General features: G+C 45.1%; 1 protein-coding gene across 4 annotated transcripts in view; it reads left to right on the forward strand.

The window, feature by feature from the left end:
• Window positions 1-17,639, forward strand: part of CDH4 (cadherin 4) — a 535,396-nt gene that overhangs the window by 303,030 nt on the left and 214,727 nt on the right. For all 4 annotated transcript variants that reach the window (XM_064167488.1, XM_064167487.1, XM_064167489.1 and 1 more), the window contains one exon: window positions 15,187-15,410. In XM_064167488.1, the coding sequence (XP_064023558.1) occupies window positions 15,187-15,410 (224 nt within the window). The remainder of the gene's footprint in view (window positions 1-15,186; window positions 15,411-17,639) is intronic.

Consider the following 17,639-nt stretch of genomic DNA (forward strand, 5'->3'; position numbering starts at 1 on the left):
AGTCCATAAGGAGTTCAGTGTCTTTACTGGTGTGTCTGTGTGTCTGGTTTTCTGGGTTTTTTTCTTTCCCATGACATGTGCACCCTCTGTTTCTAGGTGTTGAGAGTTTGTTTGTTTTGAAGAGTATGAAAAGAGATGAGCCTGAGGCTATCTGACACGGCTCCGGCTGGAGCATCTCTTTCAACTTCTTTTCCTGGGCTGCAAATGGCCTGTGTTCACATTTTCTTTCTCCATAAAATCTTCCTGCAGCTCCCTATGTCTTTCAAATACAGCTCTGGCAAGTTGAAAAGAGATCTGTGGCAGAGAGGAAGAACCCGCAGGGCTGCCAGGTCGCTGTCAGAGGGGTGGGTGAGAGCCGGCAGGGATGGCTGCAGCTGTGTGGGAGTTGAGAGTGCTTGCAGCTTCCCACCACTGCTCCCACTGTGTGGGTGTTCCTGGGACAGCAAGCCTGGGCTCTCTGCTCTGCCCAGGAGTGCAGGGTAGAAGGTGTTTGGTGCAGCACACCCAGGGTTTGTCTCAAATACAGCCCCAGCCACTTGAGCTCTGTGGTAAAGGGTTGGACTTGATGATCTGTGAGGTCTCTTCCAACCCTGATGATACTGTGATACTGTGATAGCTTCTTCCAGGGATGCTCCTGCCAACAGGGAAGATGGGTGAGCAGCTGCTATAACCCAGAGCTTACCCTACAATTATATGGCTTCTTCCCTTTATAATTATCACATTAAGCTACCATAAAATCTGTAGGTTTTCCTCAAGTAATGCACAGTGGTGTTTAAAATCTTCCTCCATGAAGGTAGTTTGAGAAACATGAGAGCATTGTGAAAATCATTAGCACTAAGGGTAAAACCTTCAGACAAAGTGCCCTGGGATTTATTTGCTGTGTGCTGTAGTAATAATAATTAAAACACATCCTACTGCATGTAACTCCCACAACTTGCAGTTTGCTCTGAAGCTGAGAAACTCATTGATTAATCCATGGGGTCAGTCAGTCAATCTTGTTTTGAGAGTTAATCATAGACAGCCTGTGCACCAGCACCAAGAGTGAAACAGGTTTATTTACTGCTGCTTAATCAGAAGAACCCAAACTCTCCTGTAGAGTGGTGAGAGGATTGTTTCTACTTAGCCTTTAATTGCAAAATGATCTCATTAGTGCCATAGTGAATCTCAGTACTATCTTACAGATACATGGAATTTAAAGAGCAAAGAACAAAAATGGTTGCCTGTAAAATCTCAATATTAACCAAAGAGCATGGTGCAGTTTATGGTTGCAAGATTGCCCAAACCAGGCTTCTCTTTATTGTCCTTTTAATCCAAAGCTAAAATGTCAACTGTACATCCCAGTGTCTTTTGGTCAACCTGGCTGTTAAGAGCAGAGGAGGACTGGACTGTCATACAGAAACTACTGTAAAAGGTTTTTTATCCAAGGGTAAAGATGTCTGTTGAGGGCAAGAATGGAAGCCAACAGCATAGTTAACTGTGGTATGCACTGAGGAAAAGGGTAATCCTCAGAGTTATCTCAGCTTAGGATGCTGCTTTGCAGTGGACTTCTTACTGGCCTCTGCCACCAGTCCCTGGCTCATTTATTACTTAATCACTTCTGAAATGTCTCTGTTGGGTAGAGGGAGAATAATGGGACCTCATATGGGCAATGAAATCCTGAATAAAGCTATCATTGCCAAAGCAGGTGCTGGAAACTCAAGAGATGAGGTTGCACACCCACGGTAAAGCCCTGAGCATAAAAATGTGGAAAGCAGTGAAAAATGTCTTTGACATGGATGGGTTCATGTTCCTGTGCTGAAGAAAAGGCTTGGATGCGAGTTCCACATCATGAAAATCCAATTCGAACTTGCTGCCCTTTGAAATCTGGGTAGTATCTCTCTGCCTTAGTGGCAGGAAGCTTCTGGCTTGGATTTAGAAAATGGGAGATGAAACAACTCCTTTTAACCCAACGCTAAATATCAGGAAGAGAATAGAGGCGAATATTCCCTTTACTGATACTTGTTTCTAATCAGATAAAAATAAGTGACAGTGTAGGAAGAATCCTGCTACTAACTGCCAGAACATGTCGATTTATCAAATTTTTCCACTGTTGCTCTTTTTTGAGCTAGCCTGAGAGCTGACAGTATATGTTTTACAGTGCAGCAAGGTAGATTGATTGATCCTAAATAGAAAAGCCTTTGGGGTCTCAAGCTGATGTTTTAGCTTGGGAAAAAAAAAAAAAAAAAACGAGTAAAGCATGTTAATGTAGAGAAAGGAGCCTGGTTTAATTGGACCAACTCCTGGCTTGCTGAAAATTAATGGCTGGCTGGCTGTTGCCAGAGTGATTCATCTTTTCTATCATGTTCTACAGTCCTGCTCTCCAGGGGTCTGTACTCCCCTCCAATTGCAATACCAAAAGTGAAATATGCTGCTTTTTTTTTCCCCCTCCTTAAAAACATGTATTTTAGTTGGATTGGCTTCCAGTAAATGAAAAATAGCACTGGTGGGAATATGAAGGAGGCAGGCAGTGACTGGGAATTGGGTTTTGTTTACTGTGGGGCTGGTTTTGTTTTGTTTCAGTGGGATTTAGATCTTTTTTTAATGTACTCTCCACTCCTCGTTGCTACTGGCTGGCTGTACAGGTGACAGAATGACTTTCTAAAGGATCCCAATTTCAGTCTGTTGAAATGTATTGTTCCTTTTCATCTGGCTGTGGAAACAGAAACCCTGTGTAAGCAAGAGCTGTTAAAAGTGACTAGAAAGGTGGAAGAAGTGAACACATTTAGGTGGCTCTGGAAAAGATGAATTTTCTTTGTACTTCTGTTAAGCCCACAGAAGTATTTGATATGTTTTTAATAAATGACTGTGCATGACCGAGGCTTAACCATATCAAACCAACTGGAGGCAGTCCTGGTTCTGCAAAAGAGCCTGCAAATGAGCCTGAGGTAGCTGGGAGTTCACCGGTGTGTGCCCGAAACCTGCGTGGGTAATGTGATCATGGAGGGAGTTGAGTTTTGAAATGTAGAGGGGGGGGAAAGTCAAAATGTACTTTTAAAGTGTAGATTCATTTTATGTGCTATTTGAATTCTTACTTGCTGCTGGAGATAGATTGCTGCTCATCTGCTGGTTCAGAGGTGTCACCAGTTGACTAGCACACAGAGTCACTTCCAACAAGCGTATAGCAGGGATGTCGCAAATGTTGTATTATTGGATATGCTGCATAGGAAGATTCACTGTAACTGAAGATTACAAGAAGATACATAAAGAAGGGGTTTGTTTACCATAATTACATATGGTACATTGTTATGGTAATTTATTATTATTCCAGTAAGTCAAATATTAGCAGTCATGGCTCAGAGATCATAAATAATGCACTGGAAAATTGGATGCAATGTTTCACATTGACCTGAGATATGGGAAATGGGTAACACTGGAGCAGATTTCTGTGCCATTAATTGCAAGAAAATAAGAACATGCCAAATCATGCTAAATATTTTCAGGAGATGAGAGACTGTGGGGCAGATCATTAATTCTTTTAACTCATTCATTATTTGGGTTTTTTTCACTCTGAGAACACTTAATGAATAATCAGTGCTTTGTGAAGCTGAGGGTGTGAGCAGGCACACTTTCATATGCATTCATATACTAACCAACAGGTATCCATCTCTCTCCAACAGTTTTCTGAATCAGAGCATCTTCTTAAATTGTATGCTCTTAAACTTGAGCACTGGGGATATGTCTGTCAGGCTCTGAAGTAGCTGTTTGAATTGCCGGTTTTACCTTTTACCCACGGAGTTTGCTTGTCCCACGATGCTATAAATATTAAATAAAGACACTGAGAGTTTATTAGTGCAATATTTTTTATGGGAATATGGTTGAAAATGTAACCTATAAAATTAGTAATGGAAGAATGAAAATTATACATTGTTTCTGTCAGATTTTACAGGCATCCTTTTGTTCTGTGCATGCATTGTACACGAGGAGAAGAGCTCTTGAGCATTTTTTACTGCAAGAGGCAAATTCTGCTGGTGTACTGTCTGATAGTATGGTGTGATGGTTTGGATCTTACCTGCTCCACCACACTTAAGAAAGTCACCTAGAATAGACTCAGCTGCTCTGGAAAATTGAATGAAGCTTTGTATTTACAGCTTAGCACAATATACAAGCAGGTATTTACAGTCTATACAGCTATAGACAGAAATAGACAAGTTAAAAAGTAATACACAACAGCCTTCCCGAAAACCAGAGTCCCCAGGAGGGGTTCCCAACCACCCTTCTGCCTTCTTCCTACCCCTCTACCTTACCCCAGACTTTGTCATATGTTCAAGGTCAGTTTGGAGGATCGGCCAGGGAGGTTAGGAAGCAGATGGATTAGTCAGACAGACAGCAGGTTAGGTTAGAGAGAGAGAAGTGCAGCCCCAAAGACAGAGACTCTGTTATCTATGTTTATGTTCTTGTTCTTACACATCTCAGCAAGCCTGTGAGTGAAGTAGACATCACCATTGCTTTCCTTTTCACAGCTTGTAATCTAATTCTTCTCACCAAAATATCCCACCTAGGCTCAAACAAGCACATACGGGAATTACTGCAAGCAGGAGTAGGACAGAAATAGGACTGAGGAATTATATGTAGCACTGTGCAATGGCTCTAGTTGGGTTTGATCTCCACAAAACACGGGAAGAACAACATCTCCAGATGCCTTCAGAGTGGTCAGAAGTCCTTAGTACAAGAGAAGCAGAATCCTCTTGCCTCCCTTTCAGCATTAGCCTGCTATTTTAGTGTTTACATGTATTGACATTTGGTCATGGGACTTCATTTTGCAAAACAACTGCAATAATAAGCTGTGTGACATTTTTTAATTTCCTTACCCAGTGCTCACGTGGAAACATGCCAGGGGTTTGTAGGGATAAGAGTCTGCCTCTGTTTGCTTTTCAAAGGGCCTGTAAAAGTCTGAGTTTGTCATTTAGGATTTTTATCTCTTGTATTTGATTAACCTATATGTCTGAATGATAAATGAGGAGCCTGAATTTTAGGATTCAGATCCCAGCTTTGCTGGAGATTTCCACTGTGGCCGCAGGGAATTCACTTGACTGCAGTTTGTTCCGCTGCTGTACAACAGTTTTACTCGCAGAACCGCAGAGGGGCTGCTTGAACGGAAAGAAAGAGGCCTCAAAGATGTAGCCATGTAAAAGTTTATGCTGTATGATTGCTTTCCAGTCAGGCACAGTGTGCTCTGTTTCACATGACCACTTAATGGAGAAATCGGTTTGTGAGGAGTAATGCACTCACGGTGTGCCCAGGAGTGCATGCACATTTTGGTTACATGATGGTTTCACATGGAGTCTTAGGATGGTTTGGGTTCAAAGTATTTCTGAAGCTCATATAGTCCAATTTCTCTGCAGGGAGCAGGGACATCTGCAACTAGAGCAGGTTGCCCAGAACCCCAGACAATCACAGAATCATAGAATCAACCAGGTTGGAAGAAACCTCCAAGATCAGCCAGTCCAACCTATCTCCCAGCTCTATCCTGTCAAATAGACCATGGCACTAAGTGCCTCAGCCAGGCTTTGCTTGAACACTTCCAGGGATGGCAACTCCACCACCTCCCTGGGCAGCCCATTTCAATGCCAATCACTCTCTCTGCCAACAACTTCCTCCTAACATGCAGCTGAGACCTCTCCTGGCACAACTTGAGACTGTGTCCCCTTGTTCTGTTGCTGGTTGCCTGGCAGAAGAGACAATCTCACCTGGCTACAGCCTCCCTTCAGGTAGTTGTAGACAGCCATGAGGTCTGCTCTGAGCCTCCTCTTCTCCAGGCTGCACACCCCCAGCTCCCTCAGCCTCTTCTCACAGGGCTGTGTTCCAGACCCCCAGCCATCTTCTTTGCCCTTCTCTGGACACCTTCCAGTATCTCAACATCTCTCTTGAATTGAGGGGCCCAGAACTGGACACAAGACTCAAGGTGTGGCCTGACCAGTGCTGAGTATAGGGGAAGAATAATCTGGAATAGTTTCAGGAATGGGGCATCTGACCACCTCTCTGGCCAACCAGAGCTTATGTTTCATCGCTCTCAGTGTAAAAAATTTCTTCTTTGCATTGTGTAAATCTCCATCTTTCACTTTAAACCCATTAACCATTGTCCTGCCACAGTTTGTCCTGCTTAAATGTCTGTCCCCATCTTTCTTAGCAGTCCCTTTCATTACCGAGAGGCCATGATAAGGTCTCACCAGTGCCTTCTTTACTCCAGGCTGAACAACCCCAACTCTCTCAGCCTGCTCTCTCAGCTAAGGGGTTCCAGCCCTCACATCATTGTTGTGGCCTCCTCTCACCCCACTCCTACAGATCAGTGTTTTTCTTTTGTTGAAGACTCCAGAGCTGGACCCGGCAATGCAGGTGGGGTCTCAGCAGAGTGGAGCAGAGGGGCAGAATCCCCTCTCTCTACCTGCTGCCTTCACTGTTGGGGATGCAGCCCAGGATATGGTTGGCTTTAAGGCTGTGAGCTTACGGTGCCAGCTCATGTCCAGCTTTTTATCCATCAGTACCCCAAAGTCCTTCTCCACAGGGCTGCTCTCAATCCCATGCCTGTCATAGACAACAGCTTCCTATCTGCTAGGAGCTGGGGTTTTTTCAATGCCTGATGTGGTGTCACCAGGAGAATTCTGGCCAGGGCTGCCTCTGCCTCACAGAAGCCAGAGGATGGATGATTGCAGATATATGGGAGCATAGGGCCAGAAGTGCCAGGGCAGGAAAACAAGTGATTTGCTAAAGAACACACAAAAGGCACATTGCTGCACATGCTCAGGGCTCTGCAGGCTACCTGAGTATCTGAAATTTCCAGATGTTACCATTAAGCCATCCTCATCTTAACAGTGTTTGCAGAAGTGGTGTGAGGACTGGATTTGGTGGCTTAGCTTTATCACAGTCGCACCGGGTGTAAAGGGAGCTGTTGGAGAGACGCAGCATGAAAAGCAGATAGGATCCTGCAGTAAATAGTGGTGTGCATTTGCTGCTTTGAAGTTCATCAGGGAAGGAGCATCTTGGCAGCAATAATCCTTGAAAACATGGTGAAAAACAGAATCCTGAAGGGACCCATATCCTGAACCGTGGGACGATGTCCCGCCGGGGGGTAGAGCCTAATAAATATTATCCCTCCTGCTCTAACAACCCTGTGCAGCTTGCCAGAGGGGGCACTTTTTAATGGACTGGGAGAAGTTAAAGGAGAATCCAGAAGGATAAGACTTCAAGCGAATTCTTGGGTTTATACCATTTATAGTCCTATTAAATTCAATCTATTTCTCAGACATTTGAGGGGCAAGGAAGTTCAGTGTATTCGTACATCTTTCCAGGTCCTCCCTTGATCATTTGACTCTGTCCAGCTAGTTTAACAAGCTAATAATAAAAGGGAACAATGCAAAACTTGCTGAATCTTTTTTTTTTTGGTTCACCCTGTTTCCTTTTTGAAGAAAAAAACACCTTCTTTTTTGATTTCTTTCGTTCAGATACCCAGCAGTTTGCTGCAGCCTCCTGCAGCTTTCCAGCCTATCACTCAATACCTGTTTCAATATATCAAATTGTCATACTTCCTCCTTGCACAGAGAGAAGCAATTAAAAATGATGAGGGTAAAGGGTTAAACCTAAAAGCCTGCTAATGAGGGTGCCTTCTTGGTGGTTTGTTGTGGGTTTTTTTTTCCATCAGGCATTTGAGGCTGTTTTCAGCATAAGCTTTCGATAAGCATCACTGAACATTTTTCCAGAGTATATTAAAGAAAAAAAAAGTTATTCCTTTTTTTTTTTATTATTTTTTCCTGCCATCCTGTGAAAAAATGATAGATGTGTGGCTGTGCTGTTTATCTGAAATCCTAATTACTGATGCTGCAGCTTCTGAATGTTAAATTCATGCACTATTCTCTAGACTTCAAACTGGTCAAGGAAAGATGGATTTCTGTCCATGGAGACATCTAAGTTTAGTAAACAGAGGCAATGTTTGGTTGTTTATTAAATTATTTTCAAGTCAAGAGTTGCATCAGCTGCAAATTACAGAGACTGGAAGCTTTCTAAAGGAGAAAAAGCAGAGGGCAAAAGTTTGCTGCCAGTGGATGAGATTTTAATATCATAGAATCAAGCAGGTTGGAAGAGACCTCCAAGATCATCCAGTCCAACCTAGCACCCAGCCCTAGACAAGCAACCAGACCATGGCACTAAGTGCCTCAGCCAGGCTTTGCTTCAACACCTCCAAGGATGGTAACTACACCACCTCCCCAGGCAGCCCATTCCAATGCCAATCACTCTCTCTGTGAAGAACTTCCTCCTAACATCCAGCCTAGACCTCCCCCAGCACAACTTGAGACTGTGTCCCCTTGTACTGTTGCTGGTTGCCTGGCAGAAGAGACCAACCCCACCTGGCTACAGCCTCCCTTTAGGTAGTTGTAGACAGCAATGAGATCACCCCTGAGCCTCCTCTTCTCCAGCAGCTCCCTCAGCCTCTCCTCACAGGGCTGTGCTCCAGGCCCCTCACCAGCTTTGTCACACTTCTCTGGACTCATTCCAGGACCTCAACATCACTCTTGAACTGAGGAACCCAGAACTGGACACAGCACTCAAGATGTGGCCTGACCAGTGCCGAGTGAAGGGGCAGAATGACCTCCCTTGCCCTGCTGGCCACAGTGTTCCTGATGCAGGCCAGGATGCCATTGGCACTCGTGGCCACCTGGGCACACTGCTGGCTTATCTTCAGCTACTCTCTACCAGTGCCTCTAGGTCCCTCTCTGCCTGGCTGCTTTCCAGCCACTCTGTCCCCAGCAAAGAGTAGAGGTAAGAGGTGGAATTTGAAAATAGGGAGGAGCTCTCCTTCCCTTGAGCTGTGTCATTTATTGTAGAACAGTAATTCGATATTTTTTTTCCCAAAAAAAATTATACTTGGATAAAATATTTCCAAACCTATACTGGGAAAAAATATTGTGTATATATGATGTCTGGAGGGTGTAGATGTGTGTATGTATGTATTGGAGTACATCTCAGTAGTCATGCAACACCCCAAGAGGTCTTTTAGACAGGGCAGCAAAGAGGGTGAGCACAGGATTTCTGCCGAGCATCCTGGCAGTTGTGTGAGCACAGTGTGAGCAGTGCACTGCACGGCGCTGCAGATGTGTTTTCTGTGCCATGCATAAGCGCTGCCTAGAGCAGTGGCCACAGCTTGCCCTGGCAGTAGCTGGCTGTGGTGATCCCAAATACTGAGATCCTGATGAGCTTCTGAAATCCTGTGTGGTTAAAAATCTTCTGCAAAGCCACCCAGGTGAGGTGCTCCTCAGACAGCTGTGCAAATTGTGCTCCCTCATAGTGACTAAATGCTATGGAACCAGCTGCTCAGGGAGGTTGTGGAGTCTCCCTCTTTGGAGATGGATTCAAGAACTATCTGGATGCATTCCAGTGTGATCTGCTCTAGGTGATCCTGCTCTGGCAGGGGAGCTGGACCAGATGATCTTTTGAGGTCCCTTCTGTGTATGGTTCTGTGAATCCATACGTTCTTGAGGCCTAGAAATATCTGAAGGATGGAAGTCATGAGGATGGGACTGGGCTCTTCTCAGTAGTGGCCAGTGATGGGACAAGTCATAATGGGTGTAAACTAGGATACAGGGGGGTTCACTTGAACCTAAGGAGAAACTTCTTTCGTGTGAGAGTTCTAAAGCCTTGGAATAGCCTGCCCAGAATGGTTGTGGAGTCTCTTTCTCTGGACACTTTCAAAGCCTACCTAGACATGTTCCTCTGCAGTCTGCTCTAGCAGAAGGTTGGACTAGATCATCTCCAGAGGTCCTTTCCAACCCCCACCATTCTGTGCTTCTATGATTCCATAAGCCTTTACGTGTGTGCAGCTCCTGAGGACTCTCTGATGGGAGCTGGATGTGTTCATTCATTGCTGAGCATCTACCTGCTCTACCTGAGAAGAGCAAAGCAGAGCAGAGACGTTGCCTGTTTTAAAAATTAGGCTTAATTTCTCTCAGGATTTTCTCCATCTCTAGTCAAGTTTGTTTTAAACTAATGGAAGTAATTAGCAAGTCACAGAGGGACTTTGTCTAAGAGGTAGCCGTTTTTAGATAATGGAGCATAAAAGTCGACATGGTGACATATGACACCAGAGCAGCATATTGGAGCCATGCGCTGTGTCTTAAGCAGATGTTTAAGTACTTTGAGTGCTGAAATCACTACCTCCACAGATAGGAAAGGATTTGTCTTTATTTTTCTTTCTCAGACAGCCACTGCACTGTAGGACTTTCTTTTAATCTCAATAAAATCAAAGCAAGCTCTGAACTGTTTTTAATGTGCAGTCATCACTCCTTTCCCTCTTCTTCCAATGTGTTTCTGTCTGTGACGTGTGGATACTTCAGGAGGTATAGGTGGAACTTGCTTTTTGTGTTGCCCATATGTAGCAGAGGAGTGCCATGATACTCCAGCTGATGGACCTCATTTCTAAGAACACTGGTGGCCTGGTGCTAAAAATAAATAACATATTAGCAGCAAAGCACTCAGTGTGTTCACACATACTGATTATAGCTGTGAATGTGGGGGAATTTGCAGAAGTACCTGAGGTCTTGCAGCAGGGTGGTCCCTGAGGACATCTTTTCTGATAGCTGGCCACCATGCTGGTCTCTGAGGCCATCCTGCTTTCTCCAGTGTGCATCACTGGTTCTTGTAGGTACCACCAACCCATCTGTGTATTTAGCCTCATTCAGTGCTTTCATGAATTTGTATTGTTCAGACTAGTCTAAAAGCTGTGTCTACTGTTCAAGTGAGCAGGACCTGGTGTGGGTCTTAGAACTGACCTAAGATTGCTTATATGACCAGAATGATGGTAGCACTGCAGAGCTTTGCAGTTAGTGTTGACTGCATGTTGTCCCCAGCAGGCCATTTAGAAGTGAAACTTCATGTTGAGGGATAAGAAATGTTGACCATCAGAAGATGAGCTGCTGTGTGTTAGTTGACCTCAATCACTGGCTTGCTAGAGTGGACTGGTAGCCCCCAGCAGTGGTTGGGGGTTGGGTGGGATGGCTGATGTGCTGTATGGGACACAGCACACTGATTAGGGCCTGAGCTCCACCTCTGATGGTGGTGCAGTTTGAAGTGTCAGTGCTGTCTTATGCATTCTAAAGTTTGGGTTCCAAACTGTACATCTGTCCAAGCCATGAACTGCCAGCTTTTCCAGGAGCTTGTTTTGGCAGATGGTATCAAAGGCTTTGCTGAAGTCCAGGTAGACTACATCCACAGCCTTCCCCACATTCACTAGGCAGGTAACTTGATCATAAAAGGAGAAAGGGACCTGAGGGTACTGGTAGAGAGTAGCTGAACATGAGCCAGCAGTGTGCCCAGGTGGCCAAGAGCGCCATTAGCATCTTGGCATGGATCAGGAACAGTGTGGCCAGCAGGGCAAGGGAGGTTCTTCTGCCTCTATACTCAGCCACACCTTGAGTGCTGGGTCCTGTTCTGGGCTCCTCAGTTCAAGAGAGATGTTGAGGTGCTGGAATGTGTCCAGAGAAGGGCAACAAAGCTGGTGAGGGGCCTGGAACACAGCCCTGTGAGGAGAGGCTGAGGGAGCTGAGGGTGTGCAGCCTGCAGAAGAGGAGGCTCAGGGCAGACCTCATTGCTCTCTACAACTGCCTGAAGGGAGGCTGTAGCCAGGTGGGGTTGGTCTCTTCTGCCAGGCACCCAGCACCAGAACAAGGGGACACAGTCTCAAATTGTGCTGGGGGAGGTTTAAGTTGGATGTTAGAAGGAAGTTGTTGGCAGAGAGAGTGATTGGCATTGGAATGGGCTGCCCAGGGAGGTGGTGGAGTCACTGTCCCTGGAAGTGTTAAAAAAAGAAGCCTGGATGAGGCCCTTAGTGCCATGGTCTGGTTGATTGGATAGGACTGGGTTGGACTGGATGATCTTGGAGATCTCTTCCAACCTGCTTGATTCTGTGATCTGAGCTTTGAATTTTGAAATAATCCCTAGATTTTCTGGAAACTATGGAAGACACAGTCTTGTAGGCTTTCTTCTTAATTTTTTATCTGGATGGTGTTCTCACCTTTATAAGACAGGTCCCCTCCTCCAGGCCACTGAATATCTGCCCAGTGCTCTGACAGTCCTAAGGACTTCAAGCTGTGGTCAAAGTAGCAACTGAGTAATGTCCTTAAATTTGTGATCAAAGTTCAATTTAAACTTTGAGTAATGCAGGAGAAGCTTTGTTCCATTGAGAAACCTTTATTATGCTTCTAGAGATAGAAAGCAGAGATAACTGGTCTGATACCTTACCTAAAGCATCTCAGAAGAGGTAGGCTTGGAGGTTGTTTGCTACTGTCTGAGCTACAGGAAAAAGTGAAGATGGGCAAACCCCCATTTTCTGAAACAAAGCAAAAGGATTTCTGTTTGCCCTGGATTCCACATTAAGTAAGGTTTTAATGCTTGTAGCTAATGACAATGAAGTTGCTTAAAAGCATTACCCATGGGGGTTTCATGTAGTAGATATCTTTATTCATCTTCTTTTTACAAAGCAATGTTCTTTGTGCCCAATAATTACTGTGGCTTCAGGCAACAGTTCCCACCACACACACATCAAAATGTACAAATCTGGTCCAAATAAATATGTAGCATGGAGAGCCGTTGGAAGATCTATAGTTACACTTAAGCACAGCACCCAGTTATTGAGAGGTGCAGTTTGATGAACGAGGGGACAGATTTTCCCCTCCTCCATTACATTCTGCTCCTCGTTTCTCCACACTGTGATGGCACCAGGGGCTTTGGCAGCAGGACTGGTTGAGCAGTTTTCTGGCTGCTTTTTTCTTTCGCCTGTGCCATCCCTTGCATAGTTTTATTTCAATCCAGATTAGTCCCTGATTCACCTCAAAGCAGCGCTGCAGAAGCATTCATCTGTGGTTTGCAGGGAAGGGGACATTTGGGGTGAAACTATCACAGTATCACAGTATCACCAAGGTTGGAAGAGACCTCATAGATCATCAAGTCCAACCCTTTACCACAGAGCTCAAGGCTAGACCATGGCACCAAGTGCCACGTCCAGTCCTGCCTTGAACAGCCCCAGGGACGGCGACTCCACCACCTCCCCGGGCAGCCCATTCCAGTGTCCAATGACTCTCTCAGTGAAGAACTTTCTCCTCACCTCCAGCCTAAATCTCCCCTGGTGCAGCCTGAGGCTGTGTCCTCTTGTTCTGGTGCTGGCCACCTGAGAGAAGAGAGCAACCTCCCCCTGGCCACAACCACCCTTCAGGTGGTTGTAGACAGCAATAAGGTCACCCCTGAGCCTCCTCTTCTCCAGGCTAACCAATCCCAGCTCCCTCAGCCTCTCCTCGTAGGGCTGTGCTCAAGGCCTCTCCCCAGCCTCGTCGCCCTTCTCTGGACACGCTCAAGCATCTCGATGTCCCTTCTAAACTGGGGGGCCCAGAACTGAACACAGCACTCAAGGTGTGGTCTAACCAGTGCAGAGTACAGGTTAGACTAGTCCAGGAGCTTCTCTCTCCTGGATTGCCACTGCATCCCTTGTGCCGCCACAGCCAGTCTGGGTAGCGTTCATCTGAGCTAGCTTTTCTTGTGCAAAAATGAAATGCCTGCTGAAGCTGCCTGCGACTTGGACCAGCAGGTTTTCCTTATCTCAGGTCAGAGCAGGAGCATTGCTGCTGAGCACTCAAAAGCCACAGCTTCCAGAGCCCATGTAAGGATGCCAGCTAGAGCGCTGTGCATCCACTCTCACTCACTTGAGATGTTTTTACCACTACAGTATGTTTTCCTTCACCACATGTGTGTTCTGCCCCGTGGATTACTCAAATGGCAGAAAGTGTTTTGTTTCCTGTGTGATTAGCTGCAGGTTCACTTTCTATCAGATTTGTCAATTTTGTCATGTCATAGTTTGGGGTTTTTTCCAGCCTAATATATGTGACATGTTTCAAAATGCCGATAAAAATAGTCTAGGAAAGAATTTGACCGAAAAGAAAGTTCTGCAAATAAAAATAGCAGCAACTGGGGAGCTTTGATCTGACAGTGTAGGCTTTGAAATGACATGCTGTGGTTTGTCAGGAGAAATATTTGTGATGGTTTGGGTGTTCCCTGCCCCCACACACGCTTTGGAAAATCACCCAGAGTAGACTCAGGGGCTCTGGAAATTTGAATGAAGCTTTGTATTTACAGCTTAGCACAATACACGAGCAGATATTTGCAATATATACAGAAATATACACGTTAAAAAGGCAATACAGAAGCACAACAGCCCTCCCAGAAACCTGAGTCCCCAGGAGGGGCTCCCAACCACCCTTCCCCCTTCTCCCACTCCTCTACCTTACCCCAGACTTTGCCTTATGCTCAAGATAGTTTGGAGGATCGTCCAGGGGGGTTAGGAAGCGGAAGGATTAGTCACACAGATGGTAGGTTAGGTTAGAGAGAGAACTTCATGCAGCCCCAGAGACATGCTCCCTTATCTATGTTTATGTTCTTGTTCTTACCCATCTTAGCAAGCCTATGAGTGCAGTATCCATCACCATTGTTTCCTTTTCACAGCCTATAGTCTAATTCTTCTCACCAAAATATCCCAGCTAGGCTCAAACTAGCCCACGTTTAGAGCTCCTCTGCAGTAGCTGGCATGTGTGGAAGGGTCACCCAGGGTGGGATTGCAGCCATGCTTTTGGGGCGCCTGGCTCCAGCAGCATTCTGCAGAACAGCTTAAATTTATTTTATTCTTTTCTTTTTTTTCTTCTTCATTCTTGTTTTTATATTTCTGATAATGGAATTGTTATGGGCTCTTGAATTTCGGTTAAGAATGTGCAAATAGGCTATCTGGTAAGTAGGTTATTGAAGGGTTAGGGAAATGGAGAACGTTTTGTGCAAAAAAAAAAATAACCCACAGTGTGGGTAATAGACTCCAGTCGAATTTAAAAGATAATGGCAACAAGGGAGAAATCCACTTGTAGAAATGGGGAACAGCTGTGTTTGAGATCTAATGAAACTGTATCAAATCCTTTAAAAATGGCTTACAACGTCTGCCCTGGGGAACAGAGATAAAGCACAAGAGCACTCCTGAAAGGTCGAAGAAACAGTTAAATCATTTCCTTGATGGTTATTAGAGATATAGGAAGACATTGGTGAAAATTAAATGTCTGAAACTTGTGTTTGATTGCTTTCCTTATCGCACCAATCTCACAGGTTTCTCCCATCCCTTACTCTCTGTCCTAGTAAAATTTAATAACTGTGCCGGTAACAAGGGAGTTCGCTACGAGACCAACAGCCTGGACTTCAAGGTGAGGGCCGATGGGACCATGTACGCTGCCCACCACGTGCAGATGCCCTCAAAGCAGCTGATCCTGGTGGTGACTGCGTGGGATCCCCAGACCCTGGGCAGATGGGAGACGATTGTCAGGTTTCTGGTGACGGAGAAGTCGCAACACGGTGGGCACAAGGTAAGCTTTCAGAGTTGTTTGTTCTTCCTTTGCCCGTGTTCCCCGAACCTTTGTGACACGTGGCACCAGATTGTTTGTGTTGCATGGTTTCTGCTTCCTCAGTGTCCAAATAGAAGATGTCATGAGCAACATCAAATTTCTTGCACGTGATCCTTGAACCTGTCCCACATAAATGATTTAAGGTCATCAGTGCAGGAAATGCTCTTTAAGTTCATACTTTTGCATTTTTAAGTGCCTGCTTGGCTCTGTTACATGCTGCAGGTTATATAACTTGTGCTTGCGACTCACTGCTCATACCCTCTTTTGACTTGAACCAAATTCTGCAAATGAAGGGTGCCTCCCTCACTCCAGAGTCAAAGTCAACCATCTTAAGAAATACAAGGTTGAGTCCAAATTTCTTTTGTGACAATGTGGATCAGGAGTCACACGCTGGCTGCTGCTGTCATGCTGCTAAGACATCTCCAGTGATTCCTTTTTCTCTGTGAGCCATCTGCATGGCCCTGCAGCTCCATGGGGGTCTTCCAGAGGAGAGATTTGGGCTTGCAGCAAGGACAAGGAGCATTGCTGCTGCCTGATAAGGGACATATGCTCACAGGCAGCATGAGCCAGCAGGGCAGCAAAACACAATGTGGCACTGCAGTGGCAAACGTCCCCTCTGCTCAGTGCCAGCATCTTCCCTTCCCCACAGCTGAAGAGTGAAAAACCCGCACTGCTCAGTATTTCAGACAGAAGGCTACAGATGCTTGCTTGCTTTCTTGGTTTCATACATATGGCTGAAAAGCAGGAAGGATTTGTCCCAACCCAGCAACCTGAGAGCAGTCTTGCTTTTGGTTAGATACAGCAGCAGGCTGCACAGGGCCATTGTAATTGGAGACTGCTCCACAAAAACGCATTTCTTCTCTCTGCCCTTCAAGTACCTGTCTCTGCCCTTTCTCTTCATACCATCTTTGGTAACAGCAGTTCATGTTTTCATTTTCTCCTCTTTTTAAACTGTGTGGGCCTGAAGACCTACAGAGCAGAGTCCTGGGGAGCAGTCATGGCTAGTTCAGGGACGGACAGGTAAACTTGGCTGCAGCTGTACTTTGGATTAATGCAGCACAGTGGTTGTCAAAATAGCAAGACTGGCCTCTGGTCTGCTGTGCTTGGGTTTGGAGGGCAGGGCAGGAGAAAAAGACTTCGCACCACATTGTCAGGATGCTGCCTTGGGAGTGTGTGCCATGTGGGATAATTTTTTGCTGCCTGTAAGACAAGGAGGAAAAGGCTTGGAGAGTCTCAAATCTATCAGTTGCCCAGTGGGCTGACCCCTGAGGCTTCACATGGCTTAGAGTTGTATAAATACACTTCTGCTGCTTTTCAGTAAGGCTCTGGCTCATGCAAGATATAATTAAGCCCCGTATGTTATGTCAACTGCATTTGCCATTTTCTAACCAAAGAAATAGTCCTTCCTCCTAAAAGTAATTAAATATTGAAGGGACAAAGTAAGACGTCTTATATATTGCTTTAAATTTCTCCTCAGTGTAGCAGAAAGACAACTGAATAAGCACACATTTCTGGTTTAGTAAAATATTTGGTTGGAAATTCATCTAATGTTAATGTAAGCTGAACTCTGGTTCAAACCAGAGAGAGCTAAGCTTTTTAAAATTCATACCCCTCCTTTCTAAAAGCCTTATTAGCGTTTAGTTTGAGGCTGGAATATGGAAAACAAGACTAATGACAAGGTCATAAGCAGTTTCATTGTGGGACCCTATAGCAGGCATCCAACTTGTTTTATTTAAATGCTTATGCTTTCTGCAAGCAAAATAATCCTTTGCTTACTAAAGAAATAAATATGATGATGAGATTATTTTAAAAAATCATAGTGTTTATGCTAAAAAAACCCCAGCCAAAACCTAACGATATCCAGTTCAGTGTGTTTCAGGCCGTGACCCTAATATGCTACATTTCATGGCTTTTACTAGAAACAGATTTCACATTTAGTTTTGTGTGGTATAATATGGCTCCAGCAGAACTGCATCATTTTGTTCAAGGCATTTCAGGCTGTTGTGCTGTATTCAGGACGGGGAGATGGCAAATAAGGGAGAGAAAGGAGAGGGTGATGTGAGAAAGGGAGAGAGACCAACTCCCTCTTCTGTCGTAGACATCCATTTCCATCTTGCTTTGTAAATGTGTGACTGATTTTGTGAGACTGCTGAACAGTTCCTAACCACTAAAAATCGTTAGCATCACATC

Source organism: Pogoniulus pusillus, chromosome 29 (assembly GCF_015220805.1).
Source record: "Pogoniulus pusillus isolate bPogPus1 chromosome 29, bPogPus1.pri, whole genome shotgun sequence".
Classification (NCBI taxonomy): Eukaryota; Metazoa; Chordata; class Aves; order Piciformes; family Lybiidae; genus Pogoniulus; species Pogoniulus pusillus.